Source organism: Zootoca vivipara, chromosome 8 (assembly GCF_963506605.1).
Source record: "Zootoca vivipara chromosome 8, rZooViv1.1, whole genome shotgun sequence".
NCBI classification, from domain to species: Eukaryota; Metazoa; Chordata; class Lepidosauria; order Squamata; family Lacertidae; genus Zootoca; species Zootoca vivipara.
Window position 1 is genome coordinate 81,948,480 of NC_083283.1, and position 15,734 is coordinate 81,964,213.

Sequence of the window (15,734 nt, forward strand, 5' to 3'; positions counted from 1 at the left end):
TATCTCTCTGTCAATCCCCGGCCACCACACATAACTCCTGGCAAGGGCCTTCATCCTCACTACCCCTGGGTGTGTCTCGTGTAGGGCTGTGAGGACCCTTTTGCGGAGGGGCTGGGGAACAACAACCCTGCTTCCCCATAACAGGCACCCCTTGTGTGCCGACAGTTCATGTTTGCGGTTTGTGTAGCCAGCGAATTCTGGCCCGGGGCTGCTGCTGGGCCATCCTCGCCACACCCAGTTCAGGACCTGGGAGATGACCCTATCTTTTGTGGAATGGTGCGCAACTTCTTGTGCCTGAATGGGTCGGTCGGGAAGCAGCTCCAGGGTCATAACCTCTTGCGCAGGCGCTGGGTCGGGGCCTGTTTCTGGTAGTGGTAGCCTGCTGAGGGCGTCTGCGTGGCCCATCGCCTTCCCAGGGCGGTGGATTAGTGCATACTGGTAGCCGGCAAGGAAAATTGACCACCTGAGGACACGTGGAGACAACACTTGGGGGGTCTGCTTCTCGGGGGCAAACAGGCCAAGCAACGGCTTGTGGTCAGTCACTATGGTAAAGGGCCGCCCGTACAAGAAATCATGGAATTTTTTTACGCCCTTCACGATTGCCAGACCCTCCTTGTCAATCTGTGAGTAGTTTCGTTCGGCTGCAGCAAGCGTCTGGGAGAAGTATGCCACCGGCACCTCTCTTCCATCCGGGAGTTGGTGTCCCAGGACAGCGCCGATGCCATAGGGAGAGGCGTCGCATGCCAGCACCACTGGCAGCCTCTCGTCGAAGTGTGCCAAGACCGAGTTCGAGACGAGCAAGTCCTTGACTGCCTGGAATGCGGCCCTTTGTCGCTGGCCCCACACCCAAGGGGCCCTTTTATCTAGGAGTCTGTGTAGGGGCTCCGCTACCGCTGCCTTATGGGGAAGGAAGGCATGGTAAAAGTTCAATAGTCCCAAGAATGACTGAAGTTCGGGCTTGCTCTTGGGCGCTGGGGCCTCACAAATGGCCCGTACCTTGTCACCGGTTGGATGGACCCCTTCTGCGTCCACCTTAAATCCCAGAAAGTCCACCTGCGGCACTCCCAGTAAACACTTTTCCCGCTTCACCTTGAGGCCCGCCGTCTGGAAACGGTGCAGGACGGAGAGGAGGCGGTCCTCAAATTCCTCTGGTGTGGGCCCGGCGATCAGTACATCATCGAAGAAGGGGGTGACGCCAGGAATCCCTTTAAGGAGTGAGTCCATTAGATTCTGGAATATGCCTGGTGCCACGCTAACGCCAAATTGCAGCCGCTTTACTCTGAATGCCCCTCTGTGCGTCACAATCGTCTGAGCCTCTGCTGTGGCTTCGTCCACAGGCAACTGTTGATACGCTTGGGCCAAGTCCAGTTTGCCAAAGATTTTTGACCCAGCCAGGGTGGCGAGGACATGGCTGACCACTGGCACTGGGTATGCATGGGCCGTGAGAGCCTTGTTTATGGTGCATTTGTAGTCTGCACAGATGCGGACCGAACCGTTAGGCTTGACGGGTGTGACAATTGGAGTTTCCCAGGGGGCGTTGGGCACCGGCTCCAGCACTCCTTGCTCCACGAGCCGGTCCAATTCCTCGTCTATGCGGGGTTTCAGGGCGAACGGGACCCGGCGGGCCTTGTGCCTGATGGGTCGTACAGCGGGGTCTAGCTGTAGGGCAATGGGGGGTCCTGTATATCGTCCCAATGCCCCATCGAAAACCCCTGGAAACTCTTTGCATATGGCGTCCACGTCCACTTGTAAGCTAGTGCGGTTCACCCCGGTAACGGCTAGCCCCAGAGGTCCAAACCATGCCAGTCCCAGTAAGCTAACGTAGGGGCCCTTAACTACCAGCAAGTCCAATTGTTGCTTTCGCCCTCGATATTGCACCCTGAAGGTCCCCACCCCCATAGTAGGGACCTTACGTTTCTGGAAGTCCCGGAGGGTGAATGGGGCCGGCCTTAGTTTGGGACCCCCATTAGGGCACAGTTCCCTTAATGTTCGGGCCGAGATTATGGATAGAGTTGAACCCGTGTCCAGCTCCATGCGGCATGGGGCTCCCTCTATCTGTACCTCTATATAAATTTTCTCTGTGCTGGGATGGGGCAACTGGAATACCTGGTAGTCCGTGATCTCCGTCGAGTTGCCTTGGTGCATGGTGCCGTGTGACCTGGGGCTCCTGGGTCGGTCATCTGATGCTTGTCGACGGGTGAGTCGAGCCCGACACACCCGGGCGATGTGTCCCAATTTTCTGCACTGCCTGCACTCTGCGTTGCGGAAACGACAGGTCCTCCTCTCGTGGTTCTCCCCGCAGCTTGCACAGTTCCCTCCTTCTCGTCGAGGCTGCTGTGGTGTGTGTGCTGCTTGAGTGCGCCGCTGTACTCGGTGTACTTCCTCCCTGTCAGATTCGGATTCGTCGGTGAGGTCTTCGTGGTAGACCCTCGGTTGGGATGGCGGGGCCGGTCGTGCCTCTTGCGTTGACCTCTCGGCGGCTTCGGTTGCCAGGGCTTCCTCCAGAGCAATCTGGAACGTGAGGTCTTTTTTGGCGTAGAGGCGTCGTTGCAACATCTCGTCCCTCAGGCCACCGACGAGGCGGTCACGAAGCATGTTCTCCAATTCTGAGAAGTTGCATAGCCGGGCGGCTTGGCGGAGGGAGGTCACAAACCCAGTTATGGTTTCCCCCGGGGCTTGCCGCTTTGCGTAGAAGGCATTTCGGCAAGCTACCACCGAGGGCTGTGGTGAGAAGTGCTCCTTCAGCCGTTCCATTATTGTTTTGTAAGAGACGGTAGCGACATCTCTAGGTGCAAGGAGAGCCCGGGCGATTTCAAACGTCTCCTCTCCACAGACGCTGAAGAATGTCGCCCTCTTCATGGCATCGTTGGTGACTTCTTTCGCTTGCAGGAGGAAGTTGAAACGGGCGGCGTACCCTTCCCAGTCTCCTGATGCTGGTTTGAATGGCGAGAAGCTGCTGTCGGTTGCCATTCTGGGTTCCTTGGGTCCTGGAGCTGAAGCCTGGATGCCGGTGCGATGCAGCGGTGCAGCAGGTGGCGGTGCTGCGGTGCAGTGCGTGGTGGCGGTCAGCTCAGCAGGATCCCACCTTCGTCGCCAGTGAAATATACTCGGAGTCGAGAGTGAATTTCATGCTCTTTATTCAGCTCATAGTCATCAAGGAGGAGAAGAGAAGACGAATGGCTCTTTTCCCAAAACCATCTGCTTATATACATTATTTACACAATGGGCCTTGCGTGATTGGCTACTTCAGGGCTACACCTGTGGGCCAATTATATTGTGGATTGACTTCTGCCTGCAGCCTGATTGGCTGCTCCTACAGGCCAATCAGGTAGCAGATTCACTTCTGCCAGCCGCCTGATTGGCTGCTCCAGCAGGCCAATCAGGTTGCGGATTCACTTCCACCTGGAGTTGGATTGGGTAGCTCCCGCTGATTCTGAATCCTATTGTTCTAGGATTCAGCTCAGTACATAACACCGAGATAGGAGAAAACATGACCTCTCAGTCACTCGCAGAATCCGGGAGTGGACGTTTCCTGTTGCGTGCCCAGCATAAGAGTTTGGGCACCCCGAAATGCCTCCTCCCGACCTGACGTTTGGCGGCGCGCCTTAATTTGGGTGCCGGAAGGGGCTGCCTGTTCCCCTCCACCTGTTGATCAAGGCGTTGCAATGGCTCTCTAGTATAGCCGAGCCCTGACTCCTCCATCCCTCTAACTTCCTCATTCCCCCCACCTGACCCGCTGCTGCTGCTGCTCTCACTGGGCGAAGTTCTGGTCAACAGGAGAGGCGGAGGCTCCCTGTACGGAGGTCCCCTGACAACTAGCTTTAATTTTACTGTATAACAGAAACACCGATGTCTACAGGGCTGTGGCTCTCAAAAATGTCTCTCAGACAATGCTTGGACAATGCTTGTATATTCCATAGAGACTTCGAGCCACACACAGCCATCACTTCTGGCTCCCATTTTAAAACAAATGGAACTGCTACATAAAGTACAAGGGCATTCCGCATGTTGCATATATGGTGAGTTCGTTAGGCAAGTGTTAATTTCTACTAGTCGGCTGTGAAGTCCAGTCCCAGCAATAATACAGCAATTTATCAACACAGAGATTGTTTGGAATTTTACTGAAAACGCTGGGCTCCTGTGGTAAGGGGGGAGAAATTCTCTGATTAAAAATGAATCAAATTCATATGAGTTTCAATTACATCAGTTTTCTGGTCTAGATCAAAGTAAAGCTTAGTCTACTGCATTAGTGAGATAGAGAAAATGTGGTGCACTCATGACCCAAGAAATGTCGATTAGTTGCAAAAACTGAAAGGGGGGCATTCATACATCTTCTTCTCATTTTATCCAGAGAATAGAGTGCAATGAAAAGCCTTTTGCGTATTACATATATGCAGAGACTACAAATTATGGCTGGGCTTGGTAGCAAAAGACACGTCTAGGCATGCTCAGGTACCCAGAGATTCTATTCCACACCCAACGATAGCTTGCCCAGTTCATAACCACCACCACCACCCCAGTTGTTGACTGAGGTATATATGCAGAAAACAACTAAAAGTTGTGTGATCATTTCTGGCTATCTGGTGGGCAGTAGCAGATAGGAGGGGAGTCACCACTGTCCTTGCTGCCAAATGGATTGGACCGAGGAAGCGACCATGGCAAGGCTGTGTTTCCTGTCCTAGCTCAAATGGAGAAGCTGCCTTTTGAGTTATTTTTTATTTTTAATCAGGTGGGCAGAATGGCACCCAGGCTTTCCCCTGAACATAGATGCCAAATCTCACAAGGAATTGCCTCGAAACATCCAGTTTGACAGCGAGAAAGGAGTCGACTTCGTTCTGAATTATACTAAAGCGTGAGTATTATGGTGGCTCTCATTATTTGGTAGCGATATTCTGGATTGGAATGGGGGAAAGAACAAAATTGATTAAAGCACAATTTAAACATGTATTTTAATCACATAACACTTTAAATGATGATGCAAAACAACACATGATTACAATCTGAACGGGAACGTAAAATTTCAGTAATCAAAACAATGGTAACAAACATACAATACTTATGACTATACTTCTTAAATACCGGTATTACCTTTACAGTACAACCCCAATAATTAATAAAATGATACTAACACTAACAACATATTCTGATTTTATCTACCTAGCCTCTGTTTCTCACAATCTAGCTAAATTTGTAAAATTAGTCAGTTCTAATATAGTCTCAGTTGCTTTTTTAAAAATAAAATAAAAATCTTTTGTATGGAGGCTTTGCCTGTCTGCCCAACCACTGTCTCAATTATTGCTGTATTTATTTATTTAAAAGCATTAATAAGCCACATAATTTTTTCAAAGATGTCTTGTTCACTTCTTTATAATGGAAAAATTCCTTCAGTAGCACCTTAAAGACCAACTAAGTTTTTATTTTGGTATGAGCTTTCGTGTGCATGCACACTTCTTCAGATACCTGAAGAAGTGTGCATGCACACGAAAGCTCATACCAAAATAAAAACTTAGTTGGTCTTTAAGGTGCTACTGAAGGAATTTTTTTATTTTACTTCGATCCAGACCAACACGGCTACCTACCTGTAACCATCTTTATAATGGCATTGTTGAGTTTGGATCCCAATCCACAAATCTTTTCACTTAGCAGTAAGTTGCATGCACAGGACTACATTAAAGGGTGAACTGGAAGTAGAGTTGTGTGGAAATGACTCCTTAAAGTTCTCCACTTTGTTAATGGGCAGAGAAATTGGTGGCCGTTTCACCAAATGTCTCCAAGGGGAGGAGTAATTCTCCAACAGTTTCTCAGTGATGGGACTCACAGTTACCCTGTTTCTCATATTTTAAGACATACCCATAAAATAAGCCATAGCAGGATTTTTAAGCATTCAAGGAATATAAGACATACCCCAAAAATAAGACATAGTGATAGGCACAGCAGCAATGCCGGCCGCGGCAGGAGGAGAAGGAAAAAAATAAGACATCCCTTGAAAATAAGCCATAGTGTGTTTTTTTGAGGAAAAAATAAATATAAGACATGTCTTATAATATGAGAAACACGGTAGCACTGGCAGTGCTATTAATACAGTTTTTCATAAGGTTTATTGCTGCTTCTGCTGCAGTGCCAGCTGTGTTTGCATCCAATCCAATTAGTTTAATACTGTCATAGATGGTATTTGCCTTTTTTATCCTCCACGATGCCTTGGACTTGGTGTTCCAGAGAATCGTGATGGAGAAATAGCAGCTCCCATTAAAAATGGTGGATAATGTTCAGCAAAACTTTTGCAACTCAACCTTGTTTTTCTAGGAGGATTAGAAAAAGAAAAATCTTAGATATATACTCAGTAAAATGTCTCCTGAGAAATGATGGTGCAGTTCTATGGAAGGTAACACAAGATGATTTAGAAGTGGTATCAATGTCCAATATGTTCTAAAACACTGCACCATTTCGCTTGTGAGATTTAGTTTCTAGATTTATTCCCCTTCATTTAAATCTACGTCCTTCATTTCCGAACATTTCATACAGAAGTAAAGACGTGATGGGGAAAGTGTGCAAGGAGAAAAATGAAACAAATAAGATTACAGCCAATGACCTCACAGTATTTTTGGGTTTTTTTAGGATGGAAAATCTCTATGTGAATCGTTTCATGCATATGTTCCAATCTTCCTGGAGTGACTTTGCAGATTTTGAGAAGATCTTTGTCAGAATAAGCAATACAATTTCTGGTAAGATCGATTGCAGTTGTTGACACTAGCATCACAAGATGAATTAATTTTTATGTTGCTGACCAAAATTTTAGTTTGGACGCCATTTAGTAATTTTTCAGCTAAAAACCTTTGGGATATGTGTTAGGCCAATAATTATTAGAATTTATGTACCCAGCGGTTGCACAAGTCGAAGGGCACTCAAGAAACTAAAGGTAAATAATGCAAATTTATTCATTTAATTAGAGCATCAGCTTATACCGTACTGTAATCATGGTGTACACTAAAGGCAATGTGTGTTAGGAGGTAAACCCTGTAAACGTGTATCTCAGGAGCCAAATCATGGAGTGATAAGCCTGTAGAAACAGAGTTTTCATTTCCACCATAGCAGGGAAGCCTTGAGAGGCCACAGTAAACCAATAAACCTTTGGAGATGAGGTATAAAACAGCCCACCCGCCCCTAATAGTTTTGCACAGTAGAGACCTAGCTAGTGGGGAAAGACAAGTTAGAATCAGAAAAGTCCACTAAGCTTTCACCTCAAAGTCAGTGTATATTTTAGTTTTTAGGGGAGGAAAGAGCAGCAAACAAACCGAGCAAAAAAAAAAAAAAAGCAGAAAGCTTCAGTTTTTCGTGCAGTTTTCAAAACTAGAGTGCAGATTTCAGCTTAAAACTGTGGGGTAACTTGCCCTTATCTTGATTTAAGGCCTGACTTAAGGTTGTTAAGAGCACCTTGAAAGTGAGAGGATAGTCCTCCATCCAAGTTTTAGCCAGGGGTGAGCAAATCTGTCAATGTCAGTTTCTCTCACTTTTTCATCTTTGCAACCTTGAACTCGGTTCTGAACACGTCTTCCTCACTTGAATGCACATTCTTGTATGCAATACTTGGTTGGATATCTGGACTGCAATATTCCGAGTCATGTGGATTTTCTGAAGGAAGACATATTGTTTTGCAAAATGCAAATTAGGTAGGGTGAGCTGTCCCTAATCGAATTTCTCCCCCATCCTTACTTTCAGCTCTGCATAAGACCACTGCAGAACTAGTGTCAGTTTCAAAAAGCCTTTAAAGGGAGTCCTAGAGGGCTTCAACTCCCCCACAGCCTCTGCGTCATCCCCACTTAATCACCACACAGTATCCACTCCCTTGACCAGGCATAGGCAAACGCAGCCCTCCAGATGTTTTGGGACTACAATTCCCATCATCCCTGACCACTGGTCCTGTTAGCTAGGGATGATGGGAGTTGTAGTCCCAAAACATCTGGAGGGCTGAGTTTGCCTATGCATGCCCTTGACCGTGGGTAGGCAACCTAAGGCCCGGGGGCTGGATCCAACCCAATCGCCTTCTCAATCTGGCCCACGGACGGTCCGGGAATCAGCGTGTTTTTACATGAGTAGAATGTGTCCTTTTATTTAAAATGCATCTCTGGGTCATTTGTGGGGCATAGGAATTCATTCATTCCCCACCCACACACCCCAAAAAGTCCGCCCCCCCACAAGGTCTGAGGGGCAGTGGACCGGCCCCCTGTTCAAAACGTTTGCTGTCCCTGCCCTTGGCAAGCATCCCCATTCTCACAGCACTAAATGGACCTCAGTCCATCTGCCATTCCTGCTCACTGGAATTTGGCAAGCTCAGTAGTTCGACCTCCTGCTCTACTTGGTTCCATCAGCAACTAGACAGGGCTATATATGTAGAACAATTTAGCAAAGGAGCCCATTATGTGTATGTATGCTTTTTATGTAACAGTATTTTAATATCTAGTAATCTCAGTCTCTCCCAGTGCTTCTAATGAGGACAGCATGTGTGCTGGGCATGTCATGTTGTTAAATAAATTTACCCTGAACCTCATTTTCAGGCTCTGCCTTCCTTTTTTCGGTTTGGTTTTTTATTTTTGTTTTACTTGATATAGTTTAATATAGAATAGTTATTATTTTTTGGAAGGGTTTCTGCTAAAAATAGTCTTTGGGTTTCGTTCTCTTTTTTCTCCTCTTTTTAGAGTATGTGATGCAGCACTGGCAAGAAGATTTTATGTTTGGATACCAGTTCCTGAACGGGTGCAATCCTGTATTGATCCAAAAGTGCACAGAGTTACCAAAGAAATTTCCCGTGACTACAGAAATGGTAGAATGCAGTTTGGAGAGAAATATGACTCTGGAAGAGGAAATAAAGGTATAAATATAGAATGGATTTATTTCAGTCTTATAATAATACCCTAATAATAATAATACTAATCCCCCCCAAAAGGGATGTCCTGTAGGCAGGATCAGTGATGGGAGACTAAGGCTGGATCTCAACCCTGTTCAGCTCAGCCGTATGACCTAACAACCCAGCGTAGAACACTCTTTAAGGCTTGTTTTGCTTCTGCCTTGCTTCGGGAGAACAACAGCAGCTATCCTGCTGCTGAACAGTTTTTCGATCCGGTGCAACTTCACTTTGGCTTAACCTGGTTGCTTTAATCCAGTTTCTTGGGCATAGGATTGCTGCCCTAAGAATTTAGCACATTCTAAGGGATGAAAATCTGATGCTCCTAAAAAGAGGCTTAAAGGACACATGACAACACATTTATGCTATGTAAGTTGCAACATTGTGATGTTTTGTTGGTCACAAATAATGTTGCATGTAAAACATATTTCAGTTAATATCTCACCACATTTTCTTAATGCTGAGAATCTCAAAGACGAGAATGTAGCTAAAACATAGATTTTTATTTTCATTTGTTGTGGGAAGGAGTATGCATTTTTGTAACTAATGTAACACACTCAAGCAGCATATATGTTATGCTGCCTTTAAGCTCGTTTGATTTTCATAAAATTTCTTGCCATTTCACCAAATGAGAAAGTAAAGCTATCAATAACCTATTCTCCTGGGGGGTGGGGAGTAGAGAAATTCTGAGTCGTCTTGTATTGCACACTTCTGGTTGTTTACTCCAATTTCAAAATAATGTTGCCATATGAAGCTCTTGAAAATTCTATTTAGAATGATACAGAACATGTTAACGATGTCCAAAAATGAAAGCTGAGTCTGTAGGTTGGCATTTTCATGGAATAACCCATTAATCAAAGTAAACAGGTGTGCATGTTTTTTTTTAATTTTCCTACAGCAAGGGAATATTTTCATAGTGGATTATGAACTTCTGGATGGTGTTGAAGGCAATAAGACTGACCCCTGCACTGTGCAATATCTGTCTGCTCCAGTCTGCTTATTATATAAGAATTTAGCGAAGAAGATTGTCCCTATTGCAATCCAGGTAATCTATGTTTTACCCACTAAAATAATAATCTTTCATTATTGAAAGAATTTTTAACTATTTTGTTACACTTTCCAGATAAAACAAGCTCCTGAGCCAGGGAATCCTATTTTCCTGCCCTCAGATGCAAAGTATGACTGGTTATTGGCCAAAATTTGGGTACGTTCTTCTGATTTCCACATACATCAGACTGTTACTCATCTCCTTCGGACTCACTTAATTTCTGAAGTGTTTGGAGTGGCCTTGTTCCGGCAACTACCTTCTGTCCATCCTCTCTTTAAGGTGGGTTATTTGGGTGCTAGGAAGATGTGGATATCAGAGGTGATTGTTTTGTTTCTGCAAGACCTGCAATTTTCTGTTAAATGTATTGTTAACAAAGGTAATATTTGGTATTGTACAGACTAGAGAGCCCCTGTATATTTAAGGCAGATGAGGCAAACAGCAGCATTTTATCATTATAAGACTAGAACATGCATGTGTGTGTGTGTGTTTTCTTAGTGGAATATTTTAAAAATGAGCCGTTTTACAATTCAGAAGTGGTAACTTTTTTGCCACATCTCATAGAGCTGGGACAAATGATCATGTGTGTGTGTGTGTGTGTACACATATATGATCATTTGTCCCAACTCTATGAGATGTGGCAAAAAGAAGTTACCACTTCTGAATTGTAAAACGGCTCATTTTTAAAATATTCCACTAAGAAAAGGCTGAGATAACCCAGTTAAACAGTTTTCTTATGTGCAATGCTTTTTAAAAAACAACAACAACTGGCCATTTTAATTGTCTTTGAGCCATTTAATTTGACCAGTATTAGATAGATAGATAGATGATAGATAGATAGATAGATAGATAGATAGATAGATAGATAGATAGATAGATAGATGATAGATAGATAGATGATAGAGTATTCAAGTGGATTTGTTTCTGAAGCTGGAAGTAACGTGTAGGATGAAGATGGATTAATGGTTCATACCTTGTTAAAGAATGCGCCCTGAGGTGCCCTTGGACAAGAACACTATGTATAATTGGTCTGAATTATGTGCACCCGTAATCCTTCTCTTAAATGCCCAAATTGACAAATCAATGTCTTTGTATTATTTTGCTGGAGAACCCTATTTTACCTTCCATTCTGGTGCAGTGCAGTCCAACATGCTTGAATACTACCTACATGTTGAAAGCCTTTTGGCAGTATAAACTGTATGTTTCTCATACTGCAGATCTGATATCTAGCAGCATCTATCAAATTGTAAAGGAATATGCTTTGAAATTGTCTTCAATGTCCATACACATAGTTTATATTAAAGCTGTAGTTCCTTATTTGAAAGCAAATTGTTTTGGGAACCCATAATATTCCATTGTTAGCAATGAAGGAATATTTCATTCTTATCTACTTTCTCTTCTGGTTTACAGCTCTTGGTATCCCATGTGCGGTTTACAATAGCCATCAACACAAAAGCCCGAGAACAGCTTATCTGTGAATATGGCCTTTTTGACAAGGTGAGATTGATTGCATAAGTTTCTACCTCAAGGAAATGCCTTCCACATAGTTCTTTCAATGACTTTTCTCCATAACTTACCCCCAACTCTTTGGGGTTTAAAATTTATTCATTTAAAATAGGTATAAACCATTATGAATCTGTAGCAGTAGTTTAAAAATGTAAAAATAACACAATACAAAATTCAAAAGGCCAACACTGCCAACAAAAGCCAGCAAAAAGCAATAGGGCAACTTAAAACAAATCACAGAGGGCCAAACCAAAAATGAGTTCTATGGCATGAAAAGGTTTTCACTTCTTGATCAGGAGGGAGGGACTTTTCAAGCTTCCTTCAAGGGGAAATTCTGTTAATATAGGGCTGCTAAGAGGCCCTGCTGCTGTTCTAGCCTCTCCATGAGATGGATTTCAGATTCTCATAATAAGTGCGTATATGGAGATGTTTGAAATGAGCCTGGAACCAAAACTATCAGCCAGGACAGATTGCTTCAAAGCAAGTACCGGTATGTACAAGCAACATATTAGGCTACACCTATCAATAAGTCCCAGGGACCCAGGTGGCACTGTGGGTTAAACCACTGAGCCTAGGGCTTGCTGATCAGAAGGTCAGCGGTTCGAATCCCTGTGACAGGGTGAGCTCCCGTTGCTTGGTCCCAGCTCCTGCCAACCTAGCAGTTCGAAAGCACGTCAAAATGCAAGTAGATAAATAGGAACCGCTACAGTGGGAAGGCAAACGGCGCTTCCATGTGCTGCTCTGGTTCGCCAGAAGTGGCTTTGTCATGCTGGCCACATGACCTGGAAGCTATACGCTGGCTCCCTCGGCCAATAATGTGAGATGAGCGCGCAACCCCAGAGTCGGTCACGACTGGACCTAATGGTCAGGGGTCCCTTTACCTTTACCTATCAATAAGTAGTCTGCTACATTCTGCACTAGCTGAAGTTTCCAAACTGTCTTCAAATATAGCCCATGTATAGCACAACACAATAGTCTAACCTTGGAGTTACAGTGTACCAAGATTCCCTCTTCCATCAGCACGTAACTGACATCTCAGCCAAAGCTGCCAGTCCGAGCTACACCTGCCACCTGGGAACTCAAGAGCAAGGCTCAGTCTGTAAATCTGACCCTTACTGTGACTCCAAAGTCAGAGCAGACCCCATCCCAGCTGAGTTCACCACCATCATAAAGTCTGTCTAGTCATGTTTGAGCTTAGTTTATTCAACCCATTGAGTTCTCATTTAGTTCATTGCTGGTTGTAGGCTAGCATGCAAAGATTGTACTGCCTTGTCTAAGTTGGATGAAAAATAGAAGCTGATAACACAGAACTCTTCAAGAGGTGTCATATAGGCGTAATGGCCGTTGATCCTGAAAGACAGCATAGAAAGATGATAATAATAATAATAATAATAATAATAATTATTATTATTATTATTATTATTATTTATTATTTATACCCCGCCCATCTGGCTGGGTTTCCCCAGCCACTCTGGGTGGCTTCCAACAGAAAAATAAAACACAGTGATCTATTAAACATTAAAAGCCTCCCTAAACAGGGCTGCCTTCAGATGTCTTCTAAAAGTCTGGTAGTTGTTTTTCTCTTTGACATCTGATGGGAGGGCATTCCACAGGGTGGGTGCCACTACCGAAAAGGCCCTCTGCCTAGTTCCCTGCAACTTGGCTTCTCGCAACGAGGGAACCACCAGAAGGCCCTCGGTGCTGGCCCTCAGTGTCCGGGCAGAATGATGGAGGTGGAGACGCTCCTTCAGGTATACTGGACCGAGGCCATTTAGGGCTTTAAAGGTCAGCACCAACACTTTGAACTGTGCTCGGAAACGTGTCGTGGTCCGAGGTTCAGAAAGCCACCAAGTGCCTCAGCAGGCCCACGTTTTCCCTATCTATCTCCCATAAAAGTTAGTCACCAGGATGACTAAGGCAGGCTCACAGCACAGTATGCATATTTTATGTATTCCGTGGATTTTATTCTGAAATACAAGTTGTAAAGGTGCTGCTGGTAGAGACCTTATCAGCAAAGAGATGCCCAAGTTGAAGCAGATATGAGCAGCCAAAATAGCAAGGCTGAATAGCCAGTCTGGACAACATGCAGCTGACACAATGCTGGCAGAAAAGAAAACAGATATAATGGGCTAATGCTGCCAATTTCTTCAAAAGTCCAATACAAAACAAGCAGCACGCAAGGGCACCAGATTCAATCAAGTTCTCTTATTGTTTTCTCTTTGGATTAATAATACTTGATTGAAACTTGATTGAATCTGGTGCCCTTGCGTGCTGCTTGTTTTGTATTGGACTTTGGCAGAAAAGAAAAGGCAGAACTCAAAATAGGGGCATGGAATTACAAAGCTAGAGTAGACCGTAAAATAATAAAGTAAACCCAAGCTAATGCACCAAAGAGAATAATCCATAGGGTTTGACCTAAAGAAAAACATCCTTCACAAGCCCTCAAACGGCCATGCCTTTTACATGAAGGAAAATCTCTCCGGTAAATCTCCCCAAAGTAATTTTATTTGGACTCCAGTTACCGTAATTGCATACTTTCCAGTCTCCAGTTACTGTAACACTTGGCTTCTTTAAAACAAGCGAACATATACCATTACAAATACTGATTTGCAGTTAAACAGTTAATCTGCAGAGTGAGATTTTATGCTGGCTCTATTTAGGACTAGCATGACTGACTTAGGTTCATTAATTTAAGTGGGTCTACTCTGAGTAGCTCTAGCATTGGATATAACCTATTCCAGTGTCTTTCGTATTACGTTTACTATCCACTTAGCTGCCAGGTTTCTTATTCTGTAAAGGGAACAATAAATACAATTTTCACACAATGACTATGTAAAGGAAAGCGCACGTCCTTATTTCTTGCTCGGCCTGACAAGGTTGCATGCATTCTTTGGAGGACTTGCAAGTGGTGAACGGCCATGCCTTAAGCATGTGTGTCCGTCAAGGAGGTTTACAATGGCACTAATCCCACTCCATGTGGATCCATGTGCCCTATGTCACAGCTGCGTGATGCAGGTATTGAAACTTCACTCCAGTGTGGCCTAGGCCCTCCTCTCCAAATCCCCTTGTGCAGCAAAATCCTCCCCATTGTTAAGAGCACTCATATTTAAGGCTATGGAACACAGGAGCCAACTCTTAGGGGCCCAGGTTCCTTCCCCCCCCAATAAAAGATTTGAGGGGGCTTCCCCCTCCCAAAGTTGATGGGTATTGCCATTCAAATTGTGTGTGCTCAATGACCTGTCCCCACATGTTTTATTCAAGTTGGCACCTCTCCTATGGAGCCTCCATTCCTTAATGCTCTCTGACACTTGTTTTGGGTGCCAAAGGCCAATGCCACTGGAGGAGGAGGGCTTGCGCAGATACTCCAGCGAGCGATGAAGCACCTCACCTACAGTTCCCTGTGCTTCCCCGAAGAAATTAAGGCAAGAGGCATGGAAAGCACGGAGGAAATTCCATACTACTTTTATCGGGATGATGGCATCAAAGTGTGGGAAGCCATACAGAGGTAGGAGATGGTCTGAAATAGATTTTATTTTGTCATACTGAGAACCAGGAAATCGAGAACAGATCTAACCGAGATCTTGGAAGTGTGAATCTAGCGGTACCTATTGCATGTTCCTTTTAACAACGTTCCACGCAAGGTGCTTTTTGAAGGAGCTGAGAATTGTCACGTGGCCACCAGGTCATAGTGAATACATTTTGTTTTGCTCTGTGACACATGACTCAAATTATTGGCGGAGGACCAGTATTGGGGATGGTCCTGATAGGCACCATTTTAGAAGGGTCTAATAGGCATGACTCTGCCACCCATACCTGCCAAGTTCCTCTCTGAAAAATAAGGGACCGGACTGAAATTAGCATACCGGAAGTAGCACGGCGGCCATTTTGGAACTGGGCGGAGCATGCTCAGAAGTGACTTTTGATGCTGCTGTGCCCAGTTCCAAAATGGCTGCCGCACCAGAAGTCACACTGCAGCCATTTTGGAACTGGGCAGAGCAGCATCAAAAGTCGCTTCTGAGCATGCTCCGCCCAGTTCCAAAATGGCCGCCGCACCAGAATAAACCGGGGGAAAACAAAAAAATCTGTTTTTTCGGCTGGGGACAGCTGGAAAAACGGGGGTTTCCCGGAGAAAACGGGAGACTTGGCAGCTATGCTGCCACCTACCTCCACAAAAGGCTTCCTTATAGCCCGAAATTCGCAACATTGCTTTGCTCATATTGTTTATCCAGATCCACTCATACTATATTTCTAGGAGTATCTCTCTGGACCTAGCTGCCTGCCTAA

The 15,734-nt window shown here is 44.8% G+C and overlaps 1 protein-coding gene across 1 annotated transcript in view; it reads left to right on the top strand.

Moving 5' to 3' along the window:
* The window catches only part of ALOX5 (arachidonate 5-lipoxygenase), a 38,396-nt gene that overhangs the window by 12,221 nt on the left and 10,441 nt on the right, over positions 1–15,734 (top strand). The window contains exons 4-10 of the mRNA XM_035103519.2: positions 4,730–4,852; positions 6,616–6,722; positions 8,694–8,866; positions 9,798–9,944; positions 10,023–10,226; positions 11,355–11,441; positions 14,777–14,955. Of these exons, the coding sequence (XP_034959410.1) occupies positions 4,730–4,852; positions 6,616–6,722; positions 8,694–8,866; positions 9,798–9,944; positions 10,023–10,226; positions 11,355–11,441; positions 14,777–14,955 (1,020 nt within the window). The remainder of the gene's footprint in view (positions 1–4,729; positions 4,853–6,615; positions 6,723–8,693; positions 8,867–9,797; positions 9,945–10,022; positions 10,227–11,354; positions 11,442–14,776; positions 14,956–15,734) is intronic.